Raw genomic sequence first — 18,195 nt, 5'->3', positions numbered from 1 at the left:
AAAAATCCAAAAGCTCCTCTATGGTTTTAATGATTTTGTCAAAGCTGCATTTCTTGTGTGGGTAGTAACAAACTGAATAGAGACCTGGTGTGAACTGCTTTTCAAAATGCAATATTTGGACAAGAATGCATGTATAAATTATAATAATTGTTTTTGGAGAACTCTACATGACATGACGTCATGTTGTGGTAGAGCTGTAAATGATATGAAGCGAGCCGTAGACATGCTGACTCATTGTTCAGACAGTGAGGTGCATTGAAGCAGCTCACCATGGATCTCACTGGAAGGAGACCACGAGCTGCTTGTGACACTCACCCGGAGTATAAATAGTGCTTCAGTGAAGCAGAACAGCGCGTAATCTGAATCCAGGCACCTCTTCATAACCTCATGTCCGTATGACTGCACTCCAAAATCACTGGTTCATAACCTGCCATCTGTTACACCAATCTGAGTCCTCTGGCAACCCCCAACAGGAGAAACTTCCTTTATGTTCACTGTTGTGACTCGGCCTACGGCTTTGACCCAGAAACCTCTGAATGAGTTCGATGTCAGCATTTGCATTTGTAAAGGGGCTATGTGAAAGCATTACAAAAATCATGTCACTGTAAAATAGATGTTGATATACAGTATTTTAGTTTCCCACAAAGTGGATCTCATTTCCCATTAACCGTTTTGCTTCCTGTTTGCTTAAGATTTTCCTCTGTGGTTGCAAAAAGATAAACATTTTCCATCAGCCTTTTACTTTTTTTTTTTACCACATGACTTGAGAAAACCCTGAACAACTTCCTGTTTTGTATAAAATGATGCAGCACATATCCCACCAAGTATGACACAGTGACCCAGGGTCATGTATATTTATTTACACGCAGCTGCCTAATTTGTTATCTATTTGATATTTTTACTAGGTCCCAAATGAACGTGGTGTGATGATAAGTTGATCTTGATGCACGTTATTGCACGTACCACATCTGACAATATGTTTGGACTTTCTGCTCTGTTAAGTGTTCGGTGCGTTCGTGGCTAAAATAGCCTTTGTAAGCTCTGCTACTTCCTGCTACTTACCGTATGAATCCTCTCCGATTGTAGTAGATGGAACCTGAACTCACCCACTCCTTTATTTTACATCAGATTTGTTGTTGTTGTTACAGAGATGCCCGCCCTCATGTGTGTCAGACCTCTTTTCTGACCTCAGAAGTGGGTCACAGCTGCTTGACCTGTTGGAGGTGATGACTGGCCAACCTATGGTGAGTTACCACAATGTGCTTCTGATATCGGTGAGTTGAATAGATTATAAATCCCTCCTAGAGATCAATATTCAATCAGTAGACATGTATCGTTGAGGTAAAAAGCCAAAACCACGCAAAACACACTGAAATGAATATTATCATCACAATAAACTGATATTGTAATTTGTCTCCACAGAAAAGACAAAGGGGCCGTGGGGTTTTCCCGCAGAGGGCCAACATTGAGACAGCACTGAACTTTCTCAAGAAAAAATCTGTAAGTTTCCACAAAAAACCAACCATGGCATCTGAATCTGCAGTGTCTTTTGTTAACATTTGTTGTGGTTGGTCGGTGTAGATCAAATTGGTGAACATAAACATCTCAGATATCATAGACGGACGGCCCTCCATCATCCTCGGGCTCATATGGACCATCATCCTCCACTGTCATGTGAGTACCGGTGGGAAACTAATACCATACAGTATTAACAGAAGAAACAAACAAGCGTCTTGTGATGCATCGAAAATACAAACATTTTAGTCCGATTTCACGTATGTATGAGCCATTTTAAAGACACTGATCATTTGATATCCAATATATTGTTTCACTATCTCTGTTTTAGATCGAGGAGCTGGCCAGCACTCTCTCCTTCAGCTCTTGTCATTCCTCCCTGGACTCTCTGTCCAGCCTGGACTCCTGGTCTGGCAGCCCAGTCCCAGCTAGCCCGGTCCCCGCAGGCCGGACATCGCCCCTCCACAGACGCTTCCGAACATCGGCCAAGAAGGCCCTGCTCATGTGGGTCAGGGACCAATGCCAAAAGTAGGTTATCGACTATATATATATATATATATATAGATATGAATGCTTAAAACAAAGGTATGAGCAGCATGGGGGCTCAGAGGTTCCATCACAGTGCCATCCCACTGTTTAAAGACATGCAAAACAGATGGACAGGCTAAATTGCTAAATTGAGTCAAAGCAATGACTGATGTTGTTGTCCATCTGTCTTTCTCTCTGTAGGGTTGGTTGCTCTGTCAGTATGAAGGACTTTAAGGCGAGCTGGAGAAGCGGAGAGGCCTTCTTGGCCATCCTGTGTTCTCTCAGACCACGGCTGGTTGATCTCTCGCTGGTCCAGTCGAGAAGCAACCAGGAGAACCTGGAAGAGGCTTTCCACCTGGCCGAGAGGGAGCTCCACATCCCCCGCCTGCTGGAGCCCCAGGGTGAGGCTGATAAAGTAGTATTGTTGAGTAGCCCTACATAGTGTTTCATGGTATTTCCAAATATAGTAGTTCAACAAATGACTAATCCCAGTCAGTGTTAGCAATCCTTTGGCTATGGTAGTTATGATAGTATCATTTCAATGAATATTACTTTGATCACCCATTTTACCACAGACGTGACTGTGTTACCTTGATTTTTGTACATGGGAGAAGGTGCAACCTGTGGCTCCAATGCAATAGTTAGATACACCACCACTTAAAATGACAGTGGGGGTTGAGTTGCTGCCACACTGAACAACAATAAATCCCGCCTGTGTATTTACCTTCACCTCAGATGTTGATGTTAAAGACCCAGATGAGAAGTCCATTATGACGTATGTGGCCCAGTTTCTGCAGTACTCCAATGACTTGCCAGCACCTGATGATCATCTGCAGGTAGACAATCAAACCAATGTTTTTAATTTCACACCTTGACACCAAGACTGAACTGCAGAACTGACTACTGCTACCGCCCCCGCTGCTTCCCCTCCCTGCTTCGAGCTTGAACCCACAATCTCCTGCCTGAAACTGAGGGGTGTTTCATTATTATCCCCTGTTCTCTTCTGGTGACGGTGGTGTAGCTGTTTCCTCTGGTCCAGCCCTCTTCTCTGTCACCTGTGAACTTGACTGCTCACTTCACTCCAGCAGTTGCTGTCTCGCCCTTACGCCAGGTAGCCACACACCAAGCAAAGACGTCCTTCTCCAGTTGATATTTGTCCATTTTTGTATGTCTCTCTCTCCCTCTGTAATTTCCATTAATGGTTCAGATTGTGTTGACAAACAATTCACCTGAGACTTTTCTAAATTTGGAAAATAATTTTTTTTTGCTGCTGTTTCCAGTGGTCAAAGGTCATTGTTCTCGTAGAGCAGTTAGTTAACTGTTAGGTCTTCATTTTGAAAATGTAGGTCTCTCAAAGTGAGCGAGCGCTAGAGGTGACTTGCTGGCTGCAGCAAGCCTACCAGGAACTGTCAGAGGCATGGACGGCTACAGAGAAATCCAGCTTTGCAGAAAAGTATCAGGTAAGGCAAAGCTCCAGAGCTTAAAGAAGATAAGATTCATCGATGTGTATTATTTTGTATTGCTGCGCAGCGATTAGAAGTTATTACTGCATTTGGTTCATCAGGTGTTTCAGAACCTTGCTGGCTCCTTCACTGAGCAAAGGAGACCAGTGATGACCTTAGTTGCTGCCGTAAGACACTGCCCTGAGCTGAGCCAAGAGCAGCGTGCCCTCAGGACAGCGTGGGATCGTCTGGAAGAGGAGGTGAGGAAATCCACTGTGGATAATAAGCAGCAGGGTAACACTCTGCCCTGCTCCCTTATTGCTTCTAAGGTTGCTTTTAGTCTCGCTGATTCACTTCCTTTGTCTCCCTCTTGATGAATGAGAAATGCTTAGAGCACTCATTAGGCAGCATCACAAGGACCAGGTTTCGTGCTTATACCAGTTGTGTGTGTGTGTGTGTGTGTGTGTGTGTCGCTCCTCAGCTGCAGAGACGTAAAGCAGACCTGGACTCGAGTCTTCCTCCTCCTCTGGACTCAGTTGTTGTGTGGCTGCAGCGTGCGGAGGCAGCGCTGACAGAAGAGGGAGGAAGAGTGAAAGATCATGTGGATGCTGCTAAAGAAGCAAGAGCTCAACAAGACACGCTGAAGGTCATTTTTTATTTTGAAGCTGCGGAACAAATGTCATCTTTCCTGTTCTCAAAAATCAAAAACGTACAATTTGCTGGCGTTCTGAAACCCTGAAACAACTCTGAAACAACATATAGGCCATGGGACAAGAATGGGGCAGACCTATATATGAACAGCCAGCATAACAATATTTATTTGTATGTGCTAATAATCTTGTTTGCTGTTTTTTTTTTTCAGACTTTAATTAAGGAGATGAGCCTCCATGTCAATATCCTTGACACCTACCACAACATGGATGACTCAGGGAACGTAGTAGTGCCCCTTGAAAAGTTTGATGAGATAAAAAGACGGTACGTAATTACTGATTTTTTTCATTAAAAATGACTCTTTTAGTCCCTTGTATCAAAAGTATCTGCAGCTTTGTTCCAACGCCGTCTTTATTTGAAAACAGTTTAACCAATATCCGAGTCACAGCCAAGTATCAAGGGATCAAGTTGGAATACCAGGAGTTCCGTCACACTGTACTGGATCTCCTGGTCCGCATCAATGCTAAGGTTCAGACCTGGAAAGCTCCCTACAGTTCCCAGGACACCGTACTTGTGCTTCTGCAGGACTGGCATGTAAGTCTCTGAAAGAGCAGGACATAAAACCAGTTCCAACAACATGCTAATGGAATATTATCAAACTAACATGTAAAGGATTCAGGAAAAAAACGTTATACTCTTGGCTTTAGTTTAAAAAAAGTTAACATTTGTTAAATCTAGTGTGTGAGTCCTCTGACAAATTATGCTCCCTGAAAAACTAGCAAAAGTGATGACTCCTGTTTGTTTTGTTGCCTAGGAAACAGTGGAGCGCCAAGGCCTGCTTCTGATTCTGATGGACGCTCTCCAAAACCTGAAGGAGAAGGCGAACGCTTACACCAGCAAGGCAGCGCTAGGTATGAGCTAAAATGATGTGATAAGAGTTCTGTAGGCACAAAATCATAGCTTTAGTCTTTGGTATGCTGTGAACTCTTGAAGGTTTTTTTTTTGAAACTTGACCTCCACACACTCTTCACTCCCCAGGTGAAGATTCCCCTCTTGTTACTCGTCAGGTGAAGGAAGCAGAAAGCGAAGCTGAACTGGTCACGCAGGCTGTGGCGGCCGTGAGAGGGACGATGGAGAGAGCGGTGTCTGCGTGGGAGGCTTACAACAACTGCCTTACTTCTCTCCAGACATGGCTGGCACAGAACATCCACCCGCACGCTCAGTCTCCTGCTGTGGGCACGCAGGTAACCTCGGCCTGTTGGTTTTCCTTCATGACTCTCACTATGAAGCTTTAGATTCACCTTGTTTTTTATCCTCCGGTTTGGTGGCTGTAGGAGATGAGCGAGTGGACGTCATGTCAGGCTAAGCTAAACGAGGCGGGGAATTTGCTCATCGAAGTGACAGAATCTTCAACCAGCCTCGCTCTGGCCAAGCAACTCAGCAAGGTCAACATGCAGTGGGCTGAATGCATGAAGAGGACAATGTTTGTAAGTATGCATGCTCTCAAAATGTTAACACCAAGGGCTGTTTAGATTGGTGTTGTGGTTTTTTCCAGTGTCATTTATTTCATTTTTAATTGCGATAAAACAAAATGTGTCACAAAAAGTAAGTTAAACTCGAAACATAGGGATAACAGGACATACAGACATCAATAAAGCTTGCTAGTCATGAGGCATGTCTTTCTTAGGAAGTGTCATCGGAGCCCAGCGTCAGTCCCTTGTGTCTTCAAATGGTGCAGTCACTGACCCAGGAGGCCAGCTGGCTACTGAGACAGCCTCTGGAGGTGGCCTCAGTCCCACTGAAGGCTAACAGACAGAAACTACAGGTTGGCAAAGTTACAAATGAACGGATGGATGGGTAGATAAGAATCAGCAACAAAATATAGACACAACTTTTCAACCTTTCCATTCCTGAGCTAGTCTCTCTTTCTTACTTCTTGTACTTTCCTTTTATCAGCTACTGAGTAAAAAGATGGCCGAGGTGGACCTTTCATCTCTCAGTCCATCCCCAGACTTTCAAACAAGCCACGTAGAGAACCTCCTGCGAACTCTCCCACAGGTACTCTAACTGTGGCCTCACTCCTTCCAGTTTATGAACAAACCCATTCTGAAGCTGAACTTTATTAAGCCAGTGCACAGGAGAACATACATCCAGTGCTGTCCAATTTCTATATAAGACTAGACAGAGGAAACACTATGGTTGTTGCTTTGTTATTAATATATTATCCTGTGCACATAGTTGCAGTATGACAAACTAAGGACAGGGTTCAGTCCTAAATGCTCGTACCTGTTCGACAGATGCTTGTTGAAGCAGAGAGGACCTGTGGAGAGCTGCAGCGGGCTGCATCCAGGCTGGAGGGTCGTCTGGCCGAGCTGGACCACTGGAGCACAGAGGCCCTGGACTGTCACCAGCACCTAAAGGAGAAAAAACACACAGGGCGCTCTGCATTGGAACCTACGGCCAAAGTCAGCAAACCAAAACTTTGTGCACCTTCTAGGCGTTATTTTGGTTTTTATGTTAAAGTCATCGCAGGTTATCCTGGAGCCCTTTTCACAAAAGCAATTTGTTGCTAACATGCGGATTGCAAATGATGGCAGCGTTACAATTCACAAATGGCCGTCGCTTACAAATTGCAGATACATTTTAGAGTCCTACAGGTCTCTCGCGTGGCCATCCATGGATCTAAAATGTAGTTTGTTTTGATTAGTCAAACAAGTCAAAATGAGCAAATAATGTCAGGGGAAATAATGAAAAGGGGGCATCTATTCCACATCCCCTCACATGGGCGGGTGGTATGCGTGCACACTGAAATAGCACTAAAACTGGGTTCGAGTGACTTGGGCGTGCCTTTGGAGTGAATTTAGAGCAAACACAAAGCATAAATGTGTCCCGTGAGTTGTCAGTCTGTTTGGTTTAGGTCCTTAAAATTAAATGACACAATACAGATAACACATTATCAGCTATAATCCCTTCAGGTGCTGATCTCTCGAGGCTTGCAGCTGGAGAACCAGGTTGCAACTGAGGGACGGGATCTGCAGGACTTTGTGGCACGAGTACAGAAAACCTCTCCCCTGCAGCACCTCGGTACCTCCGGCATGCAGGACAGGATCTCAGAGGCAGTCTCCCACTGCCAGGTGAGATAAATCAACTTGTTGCAGTTCTTCAACAGTTTTTGTATGTTTGTATGAGATTACGTGATTTGTACGTGTTTCGTTTTTTAGGAGATTCTTGGAATGTTTAGTTCCCTTGGGTTTCTGCGACATGTTGAAACAGCCCATCAGACACAGAGGCAGCCAGAGGCAGGGTTATTTGTTGTGGCCAGAACCAAACATGTAGACCGGATTGGGAACGTTGTGCTGCAAACCCAGGACCCAAATCAGGTTTCACCTGAGATTCCATCCCAGATGCCTCAACAAAACACGAGAGGTCTCCAGCGCATTAACACACAGGCTGAACCAACAATCGTTGTACCCCGTGTCCGAATCCAAATGCAGCCTGAACCTGTGAGGGAACCAGCACCTCATATTCACTCTCCTCTCGCTCAGACTGTGAAAGGAGCTGAATCTGAGCCTGGGGTCCAGCTTCAGTCATTTTCCAAATCCCATGTTCAAGCTTCAAGACCGAGTCAAAATGATCAACTTCAAACTGCTTTGACCCAAGCTCCTGTGGGACCAAAATACCCAAAAAGTCCAGTCCCAGAGGTAAAGGAAAGCTCATCCCCCAACCCGTCTCACATATCAAAACCCAAAGTAAGAGGTCAACCAAACACTCCACAGAGTGATAAAACATCTCCACAGCCACCGGTTATGGTCCGCGGTGAAGTTCATTCGAAAGCCCAGTCAATGGCGAGGAGCAGACTGGAGAAGGCCAGGTTTCGTCTGCAAGGACGCATCCAGCAAGCCATCAAGTTATTCGGTGGCAAAGAGATTTCTGTGTCACAAGCCAAGAGGAAACAGGTACAGCTTTACCTACATCACTAACCCTCACTGATGAACTGTTGAAAAAAGTATATATACATATTCATATAAATTGACAAAATCTATGAATAGTGATTTACAGCGATTTACTACTACTTTTTAAATTTGAACTTTTATTAAATATCTGAAAGTAAATTGAATCCTTCTTTTGCGTGTGAGACATTTCAAAGTGACTAGCTAACTCAGCCTTCTGCCCGCTTGATGCTTATCAATTGCTTAAAACAGAGTAAACGCTTTTCATGCTGAAACATCCAGACCTTGGAAACTCAAAATGTAATTTCAGAACTGGGACACATCCTTTAAAGGTCTGTGTGTTTTGCTTTGCTAGGCTGCCAGTTTTGTCTGTGTATGTTTGTCCAGCTTTATGTCTTTCTGTGCAGAGAGCTTTAAAGATACTGCAGCCTGCCATCCTCGAGGAGTTCCTGGATGCAGTGGAGGGTTTTGGGGCCTTTTGCACTGGGCCCCAACTCCGGGACTTGATGCTCCTCTCTGACTCAGTCAGAAGGCGGTGGGAGGTATGACAGGGACTAAACACAAAAGACTATTGCACCCACTAGAAAGGGTTGAGCATCTTCTGTCATAAAGAAAGGTTTATTTGAGTTTTAAACCCAGTCTAACAGCTTTAACCATACAGTGCTGCATTCAGAAATTCAAAAGCAAACCTAAAGCCCATTTCATTCAGTATTTTACTGCTTCCCTTTAGCTCTAACAGCTATGATAATCTGGCACAACTTACATTTTTATCATCGCTTTTCATAAAACATGTTTGCAAAATACGTTTCTGCTTGTTTGTGTTGCACTCAGGATGTACGCAGAGAAATGGCCGCCTTTGTTCCCATATTATGGTCTAATATCAGAGATGGAAAGCAGCCATTTTCTGTTGTGCAATGCGAAAGGCAAACTAACGCTCTGCACGAAGCCACTGACCAGACTGACCATGTCTCTTTGCTGCAGCAACAGGTATTTGCGTAACTCTGTAACATGTTTTTAACATCTGATTGTGCTGTGTGGCAAACTAGGATTCTGGGAAACAATCACATAGCCAGAGAGAAAGATACTTGATTTCAGTTTCTCAGAAGTTCGCATTCCTCCCAGGCCGTCGTGGACGGAGCTGCATCTGTTGAAGAACAGGTCGAATCTCTCGAGGAGCTGTGTGAAACGCTAACACCAAGAAAATCCTCCTGCCTAGCGACAGACCAACTGAGGGAGTCAGACGAAGCACAGGAAGCACAACCCAGTGGCACAATAACCAGGTAGGGAAGGAAATGATAAGATCTCTTGATCTCTTAGACGTATTTTCACACGTCTGCTCTGCTCTGAAGCGAAGGTCATGCATGTCTCATTTGGATTTGTGTTACAACTGAATCTCAAGTGCATCCAGGGCTCTGATAAGCAATGGCATTTATTGAAAGTCTGTGGCTTTGAGAAAAATACCCTGTAATGTATTTATTTTGCATATCGCCCAGCTGTCAAAAGATTAACAACATGATATGATATTTGTGGTGTTAAGGCAGTGGTTTTAAAATGGACAATTTTACAAACCTTTCTTCACTCGAGGAGTTCATGGGTAAAGAAGCCTCTGTTATGTTTTGGCAGATGCCTTGTGGTAACTTCAGTCAGGTTTGAGTGCTTGAATTTGCTCTCATAAAATCCATCCCTAAAGCTAAAGCCATTTATTGGTGGGTAGCACATTAAACATTAGGAAGAATGTCAGATTTTAAGGAGAAGTTAAAGTTGGACAGAAATAGAGCAGAATTCGAATTTACCCTTAGATTAACATTCAGTGTATAACGTCTATAAACTGAATTGAAGTTAAACTGCATGGTTTAATTGAAGCAGACAGCTTATCTATTAACTGTTGTCACTCTGTAATCCTTCAAGTCTATTAATCTTAATGAGATGCCCGAGTGGTTCTAACTGACTGGCCCCGACCTCCCCCTGATGGACATTTCTTAACTCAGCAGGGGACGGCAGCTCCGGGGAAACTCCCCGCTGAGAGCGACTGGCATGTCGGCCGACACACAGCAGAGCAACAATCTCCCACAGGAACAAAGCTCGGACAGCCCACAACACGACCTCCCACCTGTGGGCAGTGCTTCGTCAGTGCAGCCTCGCAGTGAGGATGACCTGACACAGCACAGAGGCTGCGGGTCAGGGAGACCTCGAAAGCCCTCGCTTCGCGCCAAAGAGCAGCCGCTGAAAGCTCGCCTACTGCACATCACAGGGAGCAGTCAGCAAACTCACATACAGGTATGAAGATATCCGCACATTAGAGCTTTTATATAGATTTTCTCAGCTCCACTAGGCATTTTAGCACTTTGAGAAAGTTTGACGAGCTTCATTTATTTAACCTACATATCATGTAATGTGAAGTAAAGGTAAATAGCTTCCCTGTAGTGTGTGGTCTAAGGGATAACTGGTGAGTCCTTTATGTAAACATTGCATTCAAGTTTTGTATTGTATTCCATAGCTTGTGATTTCCTATGTGTCATGCTACACTCTTCTCTGTTGCAACCAAACTAATGAGACACATGACCTGACATGTGTGCTTTACCTCAAAGAAAGAAGGGGAAAGTTCTTCAGTCATATCTTGAATCTTGTCTTTTCATTCTAAATCTTCCGTGTCTCTGCAAATGTTGCCTTCTTCAGCATGCTGAGTTAAAGTTATGAGTATGCCACCTTCCACCTCTTTCTTTGATTTCTATGTGCAAGCCAGAACCTTAGGAGGATAAGTGTGTATTTCCCTTCAGTTCTTCATGTTTTCTTTACCTAAATATTTTGCCTCTGCAGCTTTGAACTTGATATGAGACAGGTTTTGTTTTGTGTTGCCATACCAGCAAAATAGTAACACAGAATTAAATGCAATGATGTGACTGCAAATTATATTAGACTGTGTTTGTTGCGTATGTTAATTGCCCTAAATCTTTTTATTTTATACATGCATTGAAAGATGCCTTTCTTTGAGTCTTCCTGGTCAGAAAATAACTGAGCATTTCCATTGGCTGTGACTGACCTGTGCAAGACACAGCACCAGCTGTAGGACACTAATCCTCATTAATTGGATAGGCTCGCCGCTCCATCTTTTCCTCTTTTCTTCACCGGGCTGTTACTATGCGACTCTCCCATCTCCCAGGCGGTTGTCAGGGGCAACACTGTGGAGACCAAACAGGAGGCAGAGTGGACCGTCATCCCGGAGACAGCCGCCCCACCACAGGAAGAGCATTCCTCGGAACAGGATGTACTGGAAAGGTATGGGTTAATGTCTGTGTGTGTGTGTGTGTGTGTGTGTGTGTGTGTGTGTGTGTGTGTGTGTGTGTGTGTGTTTGAAGAACTGACACAAACATTGAGCATGTGAAATAAAGTTTCAACTTAGACCTGAAAGAGTAGCACCGCATAGACAGCAGCCAGAGGCACCATGGTTTGAGTTTGAGCTCAAGCATGCCCAGCTATGTGAGGACCAGGGAAGATAAGGGTGAAGTGGAAAGAGACTGAGAGCAACTGACTATAATTGTATATTCATAATTGTGTGTTGTGTGTTAAGCGTAATGACAAGTGTTATTTTGGAAAAACATCACTGCAGAATATAATTTTCATAATGACTGTGTGTCTTGACCTTGAATACATCTCACCTCAAGGTTCATTTAGTAGTCTTCAGCAGATAACTAATGAACATATTTTAGTGGTATACACGATAGCAACTTATCTTAACAAGTGAAGTTGCTCTCACTTCGGTTTGCGTCAGGATGGCACCTCCAGAGAAGACTGCCCACCTGATGGAGTCTGCAGATGACCAGATGACACTGATCTCAGAAAAACTGGACCGGATCCTCGAAGAGTCTATCGACATCTCCTCCTTCACCTTGGCTGATCCTAGACTGGTATCTGATTTAAAGGTACATCTATGCTTTTTTTCAAACAACGAACACTTTATTTCTGAGAGTTAAATATGCAAACATTATTATGAATGTCTCTTGCGTTACCCAGGAGATGGACGACAGACTGCAGTCTGAAATGAGAAAGCTATCAGAACGAGGCACTGAAGAGGAGAGACAAGTGCTGGACGCCACATCCCCTTCATCCCTCTGCCAGGCTCTCCACAACAGTGTCCATCATCTCCAGCAGCTCAGACAGCGGCTGGAGAAGGTTCAGTCAGCTGCCCAGGCCCTGGATCACTTCCTGGCCACAGTGAGGGAAGTCAAGGCCAAGATCCCAACCCGTTTGGCAAACCAGGACCCCAGCAGACAGCACAATGAGACAGACTGGGAACTGGAGAGAGAATCTTGGCAGGCAGCAGTGCAGCAGAAGTTGCAGACTGCTGCGGAACAATCTGATTGTGCTGACAGCACTTTAAAGGCAGTGGGGATGACTCTGACCATGGATGGTCCAACAGTGACGTGCCAGGATGTGGTGACATCATTGTCCCAGCGAGCTGCAGACGTGGAGAGAGAGCTGATGAGAGCCAGGAAGAGGGAGAAGAAAGATGAGCTGTTTCCACTGGGAAAGGAGCCAATCAAGGGGAATGAAGAGTTGAATCCTATGGAGAGACGTCAGACAAAGACTGGGAATGATTCACCACAGCAGGGGGGAGCCCAGGAGCAGGAGCATCCCACTCCATGTAGGATGGAAGAGGAGTCAGGCCTGGAGGCTCCAACACGGAAGTCTGAAGAGGATGTCTTAGAAGCCAAGGACCAGAGAAGAAGAAGCAGCAGCCAGGTTAAGAAAGAGGCAGAAGAGAAGGAGAGTTTGGTCCAGAGGAGAGTTGCCTTGTTAGGCACACTGAGGGAGATAAGGGGAGCAGCTGAGCAGCTGGGGTTACAGGAGCCCACCCTGCCTGCTCTGCAACAGAGGTATAATACTGATCTGGGTTCAGAACCAAACCACTCTTAGTGTTTGTTAAGCTGACTTTTAGATATTTTACTGTGATTGCATAAACCTTTTGGTATTTGCTTTAATATCACAGAATGGAACATGAAACATTCTGCTCCGTAAAGGGGACTTAACTATAGTTTAGAGTTCAGTCCATGACATGAACCCTATGAATCATGATTTCTCCAGTAAATTCTTCCCCTACACAGCTTTGAAATTGAAAAGACAGTACTTAATAAAATACATCTCATACATAGAAAACAACTTTCTGTATACAAAAAAATATTCTGTATCTGCTTGTTGCAGCACTTTAAGGAAATGTAACAACCCAAGATGTTTTTTTTAAAGCTGCACCACAACATGAAAATACTGACTGGCATTCCAAGTGTGCTAACATAATAACTCGAATAATAAACGGTTTTGTCCCCGGGCGACTGCTGCAGGACACGTGCCTTGACAGAGCTGGAGAGTCGTCTTGCTGGCCACCTCGCTGAGCTGCAGTACGCACAGGACGCATCTTCACAACCAGGAATCCCTGATGTGAGTCAAAGCAGAGAGGTGGAGGACGTCTGGGAGGAGACCGCAAAAGCTGTGACTGAACGGTAAAGAGCAGTTGCAGCCCTTCGTGCTTTACTACTGTGTGGAGTTATAGCACTTTGCTGAGCTGGGTGCGTGCGCGTGCTGTGTTGTGGACCACATACAGGCTGGAGCAGTGTAATGTCCTAACAGAGCTGCTGAAGAGGTTTCAGAGCATTCGTGGCGAGCTGAGTGGGACGCTGCAGAGGGCAGAAAGCACCATCAGTGAACAAGCCTCCTACATGGGGAAAGACAACCTGCAGAGACTGCACACTAAGGTACACCACACTGGTTCATGGAGATGATGAAGGAATACAGTTTGGGTTGTTGGTCAACTTGAGGTACAGTCAACATAAACCAAATCATTTGTGTGTCCCAAATCATTAGCTGTGGTTCTTCATTACGACACTTTGATATGTATTGTGAGTGTGTTTGTGTGTGTGTGTGTGTGTGTGTGTGTGTGTGTGTGGTTTCTCAGGTCCAGGAAACGAAAGCAGAGCTGAATGGCCTTGGGGACGCCATAGAGGAGGTCCGCAGCGTCTGCCGGCACCTTCACACTCTTCTGCGTCACATCCCAGAATGCACCATCATCCCATTTGAGGATGAAGCTGATGCTCTCATGGATCGCTGGCTGGATGTGAGTTCAGTTATACAGTTGCTTTTCTTGTTTGTGGTACGTTACATTTGAATTCATCAAAAGATCTGGTCGTCTTTTGTTTGTTTGTTTGTTTTTACGATGAGCCAACACAACATTTTTCTTTTTTCTTTTTGTGTCACAGAAAATTGTAGCTTTTAAATTAATATTTAGCCCTTTTATTAATGTTAATCCTTTCTCAGTAAGTATACAAGTATTATTTGTTTTCTGTATTAGTTCTTTGCAAAATATCTTACATGCTGCTCTGCTACTTGCAATCAACAAAGCAGCCACAATGTGTCTTCAGCATTGGACCTACTATTATTAAAGCAGGATTAACTACACAAATAATGCCGTCCTATGTGGAGTTGGGCTGTGTGTTGTAAGCTGAGCGCTAGCATTCATTGCAACTCAAACTCTTGCAGATATCAGAAAGAACAGATTCTCACCTTGAAAACCTGCACCGTGGCCTGACTCTGTGGGATGGGGTCCTCCAGCTGGGAGCAGAGGTGGAGAGCTGGGCCGCCAATAAACTGGCAGTATTCGCTCAGTCTCTGTCCTTTCAGACAGAGGAAGACATCAGGGCCTTGCAGGTAAAACTGTCTTCCTGTTTCAATCTGGAATACACAGTTTCAGGCCTGTCTGGGCCGTCTTATGGGAAGTTAAATGTTCTCTAGATTTCTACAGCTTTAAACAATCATCCTCTCTCTCTAACTGTCTCCAGAATGAGATTGTGGCCCAAGAGGAGCGTATGGAGCGTTTCCACCGAAGATCCATTGAGATTCAGGCACTGCTTCAAAGCACAGAGCCCCCTCTGGGGCTGCAGGTACGCCATGAAGCTTTTGATCTAGTTTTCTGTTTAGGCTGTGGGTGTTTCAAGCTGAAATAAAGCTGCTCAGGTCTCACATTATGGCTGACTTTGTGACTGACTCTGTTAGTTAGCATTTTGTTGGTCAGTTTACAGATGAGAGTGTGGAAGCCCGGAACACATTAACTTCATATTGCAATTCTTGATGAAATTTGGACATAGTTTCACATGCTGGCCAATGAAACACAGCACTGGTATCCTGTCAGTGGTTGATCAGATGGAGTTGCACCAGCTCTCTTGATTGATTTTGTTTTGTTCAGGTTGTGGAGACCCAGATGAGGAAGAAGATAGAGCAGCTGAAAGAGCTTGTTTCTGAAGCTGAGGATGTTTACAGGCAGATGGTGGCTGCTAAGGGACAAATTACTGCCAGGATTGCTGAATGCTTTAACTCCCTCCAGAAGATTCAGGGCTCCCTCCTCACTCTCAGTGGTTCAGATGTTGCAGCAGTCCTCGCAAAACTTAAGGTGAGTGCTTAAGTTGACGGCCGCTAAAGTGTGTGTGTGTGTGTGTGTGTGTGTATGGTTTTACTTTCACAGCACTGAGTGGCAGCAGGAATCTGAAGTTTTTTGAAGGTTTCGGTGACTTTTGTTAAGATGACAAATTAGCAGCAGGATTTTGAGTGCTGGAAACTTGAGGCAGCAGTAAAATGCAGACCAGCTGAGTCTTTATTTCACCAACATGAAGGAAATACAAAGGAAAGCAAACATTATTGTAGTCAAACATACAGCAGCAGAGTCGGAGGGAAACTGCTACTGGCTTTGAACTGGACTATACCGCAACATAGGGCAGACTGTCCCTACACGCACCTTCAAACTGTCGAAATAACAACATGCAACAACAGTATCTACATTTTCATTACACGACAGCATGAATTGCCTGCAAATTGTTGTACACGTTGAATAGAAATAGAAAAATGATCACTGAAACATCTATAAAAAAAATAAAAAAACACCCTTCACTATCTCATCACTTGGTTCCTCCCGGAACCTTTAAATTGGTGTTTGGACAACATGGGGACGCTTTTAACCTGAGCAACGTGGAGAGTTGAAATGTGACTGCAGAGGTAAGTGACTGAACAAAGACATTGCGTGCATTTGTCCTACAAACATTAAATCATTGAAGTTATTTGCAGCAGTGAAAGCCCTGTGATAACTACATTAGTCAAACTAATAAGTGTTTCTCTTACAGGCCAGGCCCTCAATCGCTACCTGCTGAGTGGTTGCTACAGTGTCTGCACAACACACCACTAATATCAGTACACATACAAAAATGGTAAAACTCAATAAAATGGATTCAATCCCAGCAGTTTGTGCTTTTATTTTATGTCATTTTTTACAAATGGTCATACAGTGCAAGTAAACAAATGTAATGTCCTACAATACAAACACGTTCCAGGAACAAAGAAGACATTTATCACACAAAATGAGGTGGGATATCATGTTTTTCAGTCCATATCTGTTGATGGCGCACACTTGCTGCTTTGGAAACATTTCTGTAATTAAAATAATATAATTTTCATTAGAATTGTTTCATATTCATACAAACACATTTTGTTTTTATGTTACAATCCACACACAATACTATCAAAAATAATTTGATAGATCTATCATCTCTAATCAAATTCTACACATAGTGGCTCTAAAGTTAGACAGCAAAGTTAGTGTTCATGTAAATGTTTGAGGTGGTCAAATTAGAGCAGACATTGATAGCTAATGCTTTAAAATGCTGATCACTGACGGCAACTTCTTTTTCCTCCGCAGGATCTATTGTTTGAGCTCCAGGCGCAGGACGAGCAGGCAGACAGCCTGCTGGAGGATCTGCGTGTCATGGCCTCCATCGCGAGTCCCGTCAGCCTGCAGAGTCTGTCTGTGGACGGGATTCAGCTGCAGGACAAAGTGAGGGACACCCATCAGCTCTTCTCTGAGGTGGAGGAACAGACTGAGAGGAACATCCAGGCTCTCGACAGGTAACAGACTTCACACTTGGATGTTTCAGTTCAACTGGTGTGCAGATTCACACGCCTGCGGTGAAATGTTGACTAATGACTCTTCTCTGTCATGTAGCACGCAAACACATCATTCAACATAACATGCATAATTTACACGTTACAAAGAGAGAGCTGGGCGGGTATTTCTGGAGCTTGTTCAGGCGCTTTCTCTTTCTCTGTTTAATAGCTGCGTGATCACTTAGCGGTATTTCAAAGGTTGTCATGAGGGGATCTGCATAAAGAAACAAAGCAGGTGAAGCCAGGCGTTACCTGACTGAACGTAGTAACCAATGAACCTGAATGTAAGAGCCGTGTGAGGAGCTCCAACTGTGTTCAGTAAAGCACGCAGGATGCATTTTATATTACCAACCCTGTTCTTTACAAGAATAGATATAATAATAATTATTGTTATCATTATAACTACTCAAAGTAATCAGCTGTAATACTTTACATATAATCATTTTCAATATTTGTGACTTCAGAGTTTCAAGGAAATCAAGGAAATATTGTTCGACAGTAGTAATAAGTCAAAGCAGACCACAGGGTCTGACCACAAACAGACTCATTTGTAAGTGCTCTTTCGCTCTTGTATTATCCTTTTTACATTCTTAAACCTGTACTGAAAGTTTACACACACACAAACATCTACATTTGGTGTGCTGGGTGTTTCATAGAGCTGTATATCAGTCTTAGAGGTTCATACAGTTCAAACTCTGGAGATAAAACAAGTTCAACTTGTTGTCTGAAGTCTGTCCTCTGCAGCAGAGCCATTTTCTCACTATGATGCCACTTTAATCTACAGTGTATTGTGCGCACTGTGCCTACATGTGTGTGTCATGCGCATACCTGCATTGATGCGGTTTGGGTGTTGTAGGCTGCGGGGGGAGAGTGAGCGTTTGGAGCAATGGCTGCAAGCCGTTGAGGAGAAGGCAGCGAAGGAGGAAGCTCTCAGTCTCCTGCGAGAGGAAGCACTTCAGCAAAGGTAAACCGTTTTCTGATTTGAGATGTAAGCTGTCCAGCTGACTGTTGTCAGGCAGTGCAGGGCAACATATTCTGTGTATTTAGGTTGTAGTAGGCTGCAGTTGATTTTCTCACTAAATGATAGTAACATTCTCCAGAAGTTAGAAAAATAAAAGGATAGTGCACATGCA

At 44.1% G+C, this 18,195-nt stretch overlaps 1 protein-coding gene across 1 annotated transcript in view; it reads left to right on the top strand.

Annotated features, from left to right (window-relative positions):
- The window catches only part of syne2a (spectrin repeat containing, nuclear envelope 2a), a 77,694-nt gene that overhangs the window by 2,746 nt on the left and 56,753 nt on the right, over window positions 1-18,195 (top strand). Inside the window, 37 exon segments of the mRNA XM_070925425.1 lie at window positions 1,149-1,244; window positions 1,423-1,500; window positions 1,582-1,674; window positions 1,847-2,043; window positions 2,245-2,444; window positions 2,779-2,879; window positions 3,065-3,154; window positions 3,390-3,503; window positions 3,608-3,745; window positions 3,967-4,131; window positions 4,348-4,460; window positions 4,562-4,730; window positions 4,951-5,047; window positions 5,175-5,380; window positions 5,471-5,623; window positions 5,824-5,961; window positions 6,093-6,194; window positions 6,434-6,601; window positions 7,112-7,270; window positions 7,358-8,092; window positions 8,494-8,628; window positions 8,918-9,073; window positions 9,209-9,366; window positions 10,075-10,363; window positions 11,247-11,390; window positions 11,476-11,561; window positions 11,563-11,623; window positions 11,794-12,006; window positions 12,098-12,960; window positions 13,423-13,581; window positions 13,683-13,833; window positions 14,034-14,192; window positions 14,615-14,782; window positions 14,914-15,015; window positions 15,318-15,521; window positions 16,818-17,023; window positions 17,919-18,026. Of these exon segments, the coding sequence (XP_070781526.1) occupies window positions 1,149-1,244; window positions 1,423-1,500; window positions 1,582-1,674; window positions 1,847-2,043; window positions 2,245-2,444; window positions 2,779-2,879; window positions 3,065-3,154; window positions 3,390-3,503; window positions 3,608-3,745; window positions 3,967-4,131; window positions 4,348-4,460; window positions 4,562-4,730; window positions 4,951-5,047; window positions 5,175-5,380; window positions 5,471-5,623; window positions 5,824-5,961; window positions 6,093-6,194; window positions 6,434-6,601; window positions 7,112-7,270; window positions 7,358-8,092; window positions 8,494-8,628; window positions 8,918-9,073; window positions 9,209-9,366; window positions 10,075-10,363; window positions 11,247-11,390; window positions 11,476-11,561; window positions 11,563-11,623; window positions 11,794-12,006; window positions 12,098-12,960; window positions 13,423-13,581; window positions 13,683-13,833; window positions 14,034-14,192; window positions 14,615-14,782; window positions 14,914-15,015; window positions 15,318-15,521; window positions 16,818-17,023; window positions 17,919-18,026 (6,674 nt within the window).

Source organism: Enoplosus armatus, chromosome 19 (genome assembly GCF_043641665.1).
Source record: "Enoplosus armatus isolate fEnoArm2 chromosome 19, fEnoArm2.hap1, whole genome shotgun sequence".
Lineage (NCBI taxonomy): Eukaryota > Metazoa > Chordata > Actinopteri > Centrarchiformes > Enoplosidae > Enoplosus > Enoplosus armatus.
This window is presented reverse-complemented; position numbering and strand designations above follow the sequence as displayed.